At 30.1% G+C, this 8,297-nt stretch overlaps 1 protein-coding gene across 1 annotated transcript; it reads right to left on the reverse strand.

Annotated features, from left to right (window-relative positions):
* Positions 1-5,448: 5,448 nt before the first annotated feature.
* Positions 5,449-6,172, reverse strand: LOC100305714 (mini zinc finger protein 2). The gene has a single exon (XM_006593611.2). It carries the CDS (start codon positions 5,986-5,988, stop codon positions 5,719-5,721), a length of 270 nt encoding a protein of 89 aa, XP_006593674.1. The 5' UTR covers positions 5,989-6,172; the 3' UTR covers positions 5,449-5,718.
* Positions 6,173-8,297: the final 2,125 nt, after the last annotated feature.

An 8,297-nucleotide genomic window follows, 5' to 3' on the forward strand; every position in this document is an offset into this window, starting at 1 on the left:
GGGAAGTCTAACAGATGGGTAGGAAATTGCTGTGAAGAGGCTCTCATCAAGCTCAACACAAGGATTGACCAAATTTAAGAACGAAGTAAAATAAAGTTTGTGTGTTGATCTTTTTTTTTTTTTTTTTTGCATCCTTGGTCTAACCTAGTTAGTAAAATAAAGTTTGTCTGATATCACTTGTTAGCCTTAGTCACCTTTGGCATAGATTTATGCTTTTAAGTTCTTTAATTTTACCTCATTTTTGCTTTTCAGGCTAAACAATTGTGCTTGGGTATAACAAGTACACTTATTCTAGAGTATAGGCCTGTGCGTGTGGTTGCCAAGGCTGGAAATGTACTAGTCACACCAGCCTAGAAATTGATAAGTAAAATTATAAATAATTTCGTGTCAAACAAAGAAAGAAGAGAGAGATTGGGGATGTGCCTACGGCATCGATGAAGGAGGCGATGCCAGGAGGGCACAACTTAGGACAACGAAGAGGGAGGCTTAGGAGGATGGGGACTTCTATAACAACAACGACAACAAAGGTGAAAACACTGGTGATGAGAGGCAGCGACACCAATGACGAGAGGCTAGGGCTCTAGAGGTTTGGACTTGTGAGACGTTTAAGTACGAGAATGACACCACAATGAAAATTGTTATTATTTAAAAAATTAACAATATCGGTTTTTAATAAAACCGATGTTAATTTAACACTCACAACATCGGTTCAAAATAACCAATGTTAAGGGAAATTCACAACATCGGTTATTTTAAAACTGATGTTAACAAAGATACTTTATTTACAAAAATGACACCATGCTTTTGTTAACATCGATTTTCATTAGAGTCGATGTTAACTGGATTGACATTAAATTCATCTTTTCTAGTGCTGTTCGAATTGAATAAGATCATTATGAGTGATAAAACTCTTCCTTCAAGTATTTAATGTAATTGTATATAAATTATTTATCTTATTTTTTAAAAGGAAATTATTTTTTTTCTTATATTAATTATTGCAACACTAATTATTTCATCTGTTATATAGTTTTAGTACTTGTATGCGTTAATTGTTTTTAATTTGGTTAATTTTTTGGTATAATTTTCAATTATGTGTAGGTTTAAATCACTTTTTTTTCTTACTTTTATTTTTAAAAATTATATAAGAAAAAATACTTTTAACTATAGATCACTACTAATTAAAGTGTTAAATTTTTGCCCGCTAACTAATTTTCCTTGTCCACTCCTGTTCACGTGTTTGGTGGTAATGTATGATAAATTGGTTGATATTTTTTTATAAAAAAACTAATTAAAAATTATAGTTATAATGATTTCTAATAGATTGATAGTATAATTATTTTTATAAATCTCGTTGGAAATAATTATCAGCAATAAAAATAAATGTGACACTAAAAATAAACAAAAGAATTTATAAAAATTAAAACATGAAATATGAAATTCTGCAAGAATCAAAAACTTATTTAGACCAATAATTTTTAATAGGAGCCAAAATTAAAGTCAATTAATTTTTAAAAATGAAAAAAACATTTTAACTCATCGATTGTGGATAAAAACAATTTAAAACTATACTGAATAAATACTCCTTATTTTAAGCTTTTAAGTGGGGGTAAACGAGTTTCTTTCAAAAAATAAAAGTGGGTAAACGAGTAAGATACCTTCGTTGCCCATAAGGATGGTTAGGACCCAAACATTATTTTTCGGGCACGGCTAGCGCATCCAAAAAAATTGTTAGTACACCTAACAATTTCACAAATTTCCCATTTTGCAGGATACGGATCAACTGATCCGTAAGCCTAATTAATTTTTTTTAAAAAAATATCTATTACGAATTAAATTAAAATTAATGATCCAAGTAAAAATCGAACATATAACTTTTAGGTTATTAATATAATGTTCTAACCAACTAAGTTAATAAATCAATTATATTATAAAATAAATAATGTTGTTATACATAATATTAAATTTTATAATGTATATTTAATGTGCATGTAAATTTAAATAATAAATTTTGTCACAATTAATTTTGATATAACTCATAAGAATTATTTAATCCGTATACTTTTTTTATAAATAAAAAATATTTACTATTAAAAAATTTAATATATTAATAAATTAAAAAAAATATTTTTGAAAAAAAAACACTTACAGATCATGTAATCCGTATGAGTTAATTTGTATGACTCATACGGATCACGTAATCCGTAAGTTTTTTTAAAAAAATACTTTTTTTTATAATTTATTAATATATTAAATTTTTAAATAGTAAATATCTTTTATTTATAAAAAAGTATACGAATTAAATAATTCGTATGAGTTATATTAAAATTAATTATCACAAAATTTATTATTTAAATTTACATGCGCATTAAATATATATTATGAGACACTTTCACTAAAATGGATTTTATAGTGAAGATTGCTTGGTTAACGTGTGGTTTAGATTAATAGATTTTTTTAGCAATTCCCCATATGTTGTCATGTAGCATTATGTTGTTAGTGTTACTAATTTAAGAATGCATATCTTAAAAAATTAAAGTTACTTGGAAACTACTCTAAAGTTAAAAACTAACAATAAAAGTTTTAAAAGTAAATTAGAAGTCCAATAGAAAAAAGTAAATTGGAAGCTATTTGATATATAGTTTTCATTTAATTTAATTTTAAAAGGGTAACATAAAAGAGAGCAAAGAGAGAAAGGGGATAGGGGCCAGAATTGTGAGAGATGTGAGAGGACAGGTAGAGACAATAGAAATTAGAGAGAGAACATGGAAGAGAGGAAGGAGGAGAAAGAGAGAAGAGAAACAATTTTAAAAGTTATATATCTAATTTCCTTTTCTTCTATAAAAATCAAATAGTTTATAGTTTGCAACTTTTGATTTTAAGAAGAGAAACTAAAAAAACCTTGAGCCAAACTAACACTTTTCATGATCAAAGGGAATACTTTACAAAAAAAAAATCTATGAGGAGGCAAAGGTGTTAATGGAATGGTGCTAGGTTGCAGTAAGACAAATTTACCAAAAAGGAAATTAGATTGCTTGGTGAATAAGTCAAATAATATTTGGATCGAGCATAAATTGCTATCAGGCAACAATATACTAAGGAAAAAATATTGATGCAACAATTAATGGAGGGATCTATACCATAATTTAGTAAGTGAAATATTATTCATATTACAAATTTTACAACTAAAAGAGAGAAAGAGACTAAAGAGAAGCCGAAATATAACAAACTTTAAAATTCCCACAAGATAGTAAAAAGTTTAGTTTGTTAAGGTTATTAGTTTCTATGAGCAAAATATATTAGGTTATTGGTTTCTTACAAATATTAGTTGAAAATTTATTCAAACTGACTTATATTTATAAATCTTAAAAGTAACTTTTAGATAGAGTGGTTCATACCAAGAATTGTCACAACATCACAACTTCAACGCCATTCTCCTTCAGATATTTATTTATTAACCAAATGTAGTACTATTGGGTGCATACACAATTATTGTTCTATGTAAGTTAGAATGTTGGCGCAATCAAACATGCATTTATATGAAAGCAAATAGACATAACATTAATTTCTACCTTTGCTCAACAATTTAAACACTCCATCTTAGTAAGATATTGGAAAGATCTTTCTTTTGAAAATGGATAAAATCTCCTTTATCCATATTATTTCATATATGTAGCTAGCTCGGGACTACTTGGTCTGATTGGAATATATTCGGAATAGACATGTACCTGATTCAGTATTAACGTATACCTGAAACTTTGTTTCCTTCTATGCTCAATGCCTAACTTGTCCACTTATGCTTGCACCACGTCACATGGAAGATAATATCTATGCATACCAAAGTGGTACTTTGCTATCTCCTTTTATGAAAGCTAGCTATAGGGCACAATAAGTGTCTTCTAAATATCTTCCCCTTTGCACATTCTACATGTTAATTTTAGTTAACAGCCACTTTGTTGAATGGCAAAAACGAGTAGTAGTGTTTGTGACTTTCAATTCCAGTAGTGTTACATGAAATTGTCTATCATCAGGTATGCACGATTCTGTTCTCATCATGATCATTAGTTTACTTCTACACTTGCATTCAGGGTTTACCGGAACATATGGAACTCCTTCATGTGTTATATCAATAATAGGAACATACAAACACACACACGATTAGGTAACTTCTTTCTTTCTTTTTGTTTTTTTACTTTTGGTTAGGCAAGTTATATCTCAATGTTTTTTATTTTTTATTTCAATTTAATATGGTTTAGGATTGAGCATTATTGTCGTCTACATAGACATGTCTAAGTAGAGAGATAAAGTTCAATTATAAATCATATTTAATGTGTTCAATTTTTTTCTTATCAGCGTGTTTGTCTTTGACATGAATTTTAATGTCTAATTAGTAGAAAGTTATACTTATAATGTCTTTAATTTTTTCACAATACTTATTACAATAAAAAGAGAGAGATAACAATAGAAAAGAGTAAAATGTGAGCTAAGATGAATGGTGTACCGTAGAGCGGTAAAATTAAAAATGAGTTGTGAAAAAGTGTTGTGTAAATAATTTTTCTCTCTTTTTAACCCTATATTTTTTGACCCTAGCTAGTTTGATCTAGATTAAATCAACTTTTAATGAGTAGTTAATGAAACTTTTTGTTTCAACAACCAACATGATTAGACATGTGGACCGTGAAACTATTCAAAGCGGTCTCAAACGACACTAGCTAGTGGATTGGAGATTTATTTGTGATCATTGTTGTAGAACTTAACCAAAACCAGATAGTGGCTTTTAGGGGATTAAGGGAGAGTGAAACAGGTAAGCGAGTTGTTGTTAGCATCATAAAATTTTACTTAGCATATAAATGCAACTTCTTTGTATAACGGCTTTAATTGCTACTTTGTTACACACGACACATAGTAGCACACTAGGGAAACTGGCATGCATGATATATAGTAAAAGTGATGATGTTGAATTCCTGAACACTGTCTTGATCATGGAAGGAAATATAATTCAGTGAAAACAATACCAAAATTGAGGGGGGGGGCAAATGGAAAGAGTGGGCATAGACAAGCGGGGTTTGGTATAGCGTGGAATCCTCAAATGATATGATCTGGAAAGGAATCAAAATCAGCATGCCACGAAAAGACAAAAAAATTAATTAAGGCAAAACCAAAACCAATACCAATTTTCCTCATCAAATTTCAAACTGATCACAACTGCTACATTGTGTAGCTACAAAGCAAAATCCATAACACAACTTACATACATAAGCTCATAAATAAACAAAGCAACAATAAAAGCCTAGTTTAACCGAGTAATTACTTACATGTTTGGAAACACTATTTCTCAGAAATAATTAATTTTTCTTTTTACAAAAAAAACAAGCAATTATTTCTTCAAAACAAGTTAATTAAACCAAACATGTAAGAAGAGAAGATGGTCAAAACTTTGCACACTCATCATCACAAAAACAACTTGTGATTGCCCTTTTTCTCTTTACACACATCAACCTCAAAATCATCACCATACATTACCACTCTAGAATTACTATATATAACAATTCTAGAATATTCATTCATACTAGTTCAGTAGTATGCTTAATTAATTAAAACCCCAATTCTTAATTAATAACAAGCAAAAGCAAATTCCACAAAATATATTACAAGGGATATGATATGGAGTGTAGCAGCATAATTGTTGAGGTATAAACATTATGACGAAGCTAGCTCTGATTAAGTTCCATTGGAGGTAGGCGAGGAGCACTCACTCACCACTTCGGTTTCCTGTCTCTTGTGGAAGTTCCTGTGGCAACCACAGGCGGCACAAGTGAGAGCAGCACTTGTTCCTTCTCCGGTGGCGCCACTCGCCATGAACTCCCTGCAGCCATCAACAGCATACCCTCCCACATTCGCGGCGTGATTCTTCTGGCACTCGCCGTATTTCACCGTCCTAGCGCTCCTTTGAGGCTCCTCTCTTCTCACAACTACTTGGCGCTTCCTCATGATGCTACCTCACAGTGTAGAAGTACTAGCTAGCTAGCTAGTACCTTTCAGATTCTTCAAATAACCCTGCAAAGATATTACATAGCATGAGAATTTTCCAAGAGGTCTTGGTGAATTGAAATCAGAAACTGAAAGAAAGCAATCGGAGGAGGAAGAGAGAGTGAGGGAGAGAGGGGTGAGAGTATAACTTACTTGCAATGGATATGCAGAGCCCTAACCCTAGGGTGTGTATTTATAAAAGATGAAGTTCATCTTCTCTATCAATAAATTTTAACAAGTGGGACCCACTCATAAGTTTTAATGACCTATATATGTTTCTCTTTAGTGTATCTAGCTTCTTTTCAATCATGTAAGAGTTAACCAATGAAGGTTTTGGTTGATATAGAAATTAAATATAATTTTAGAGTATAAAAATGTATTATTCTATATAAAAGTTTAATTTTTATATATTTTTTATGTCATTTTTTTCACAGTAAATTATTAAGAAATATAATAGTAATAATTTTTGAAGTAATTATAATACAAATGAACAAATTTATTATATATAAACATTATTGATTAGATCACTATATTAAAAATGCTTTATACTTTTTAGTGTATCTTTTATTTAATTTTATTCTTATATATAGTTTTAAGAGTAAGAAATTACATTAATTGTAATATGAAAAATATACTTGAAGTAGAAGACGATTATATATATGATGACTCATATATAAAGTCGAATCACTTTCAATGATAGCAGGTAGGACATTTTTTTTTCTTTCTTTTTTTTTTACTCTAGAAGGACTCACCGGGAAAATTAGTCAAATAGGTTTGACAAATTTGCTACATAATGAAAGTAATTTTTTAGGGAGGCTTCATCTGATCTAGTTAGGCTAATGGACTTTATTAAGATTAGGTCTTGACCGTGATTTTTTTGCTAAAATTAATAGTTTTAGCCAATATGTTATTTTTAGATTGGCGTGCCAATTCATTATTAAAGAACATCGTTAGGAAATAGTTAATTTGACTTTGTGTAGTTTGACTGATTAGAGTACTTCTCATACTTGATCACAAATTACACTCTTTGTAGGTTGATTTTAACCTTTTATTTAATTAATAGTATAAAAACAAAGGTAAAAAATAAAAGGGAATGCAGTTGGTTGTTTTGATAAACCTTGATGTAATTAATTTACTTTTTTCTTTCTCCATTCACCTAATTCATTCCGTGTTTATCCGGTAACATTAAAAATCAAAGCAATGCAAAATGATTCCCCGCATATATGAGGGAAGGCCTGAATAGTGATGGGTTTAATTTGGAAAACTTTTTCCTTTTCACCTAAATAGTGATGGGTTTACTTAGCAAAACGATAAAGATGGGTTTCATTTGGAATGACCAGCGAAGCCAGATTTAAGCCTCAAACGTACCATGGCCCCTAACTTGATTGTAAAAGGCAATTTTGTGGGGTGCATTGATACGATACCAGTAAGATTTGTCTATAGCGCTTGACCTAAAAACGTGAGTATGATAGGTAAGCTTTGCCAAACCTGTACAACAAAACTTTTCACAATATTTGATTCCTTTGTTTGCAAGTACATGTAGCCATACAGGATCCATCCTTAATTAGATGTTTAGGAATTGAACTTTCACGTTTTGATCATCACTCATTAATCAAATCAAAATAACATGTTACGTTGTGGGAAAATTAATTAATTAGTCACTTGTGATATACAATGCCACAATCATTTTGGGAACCAGAGCTTCCGTTTATGGTTGCCCTAAAACCTTTTAACCTAGTTAAGTAACTTCAGTTTTAGATTAGTACCAAATATTGACCAACCATTCAGCCACCTAACTTTGTTTTCTAAGACAAAAGTTAGATAGGAACACATAACGCATTATATGCAAAATCGATCCTGCTCCGTACCAAAATCATTTCGTGCATAAAAATATGTTTAGCAAATATTTTCAGCGACTATAAATTTTTGTATCTTTTTGGGAGGAATTGTACAGTAATGTTTTCTTATGCTGTACTGTAATATTTATATAGATAAGGTTGGTTTAGGGAGTTTGTCCAGCTTAATTTTTGCTTGTCTGGTAATGATAACTTTTTTTCCTCACAGTTTACTTTATGCTATTAGGTACAGAAATGATTTTTATTATGTGTCTGTAATGTGAAGGTATACAAATTATAGCGCACCATAGTATTCTACTTAAACATTATAATATATTTGCCTTCACCTATGTAATACATGTGAACATACATAAATTTATACAAGTGACATTTCTTTTTCCTTTAAATAAGAATCTGAGACTTTATAATTCAAGG

Source organism: Glycine max, chromosome 13 (genome assembly GCF_000004515.6).
Source record: "Glycine max cultivar Williams 82 chromosome 13, Glycine_max_v4.0, whole genome shotgun sequence".
NCBI classification, from domain to species: domain Eukaryota; kingdom Viridiplantae; phylum Streptophyta; class Magnoliopsida; order Fabales; family Fabaceae; genus Glycine; species Glycine max.

Bases quoted from the DNA above. Each gene is read 5' to 3' on its own strand.
- LOC100305714 (XM_006593611.2), bottom strand. From the start codon at position 5,988: ATGAGGAAGCGCCAAGTAGTTGTGAGAAGAGAGGAGCCTCAAAGGAGC.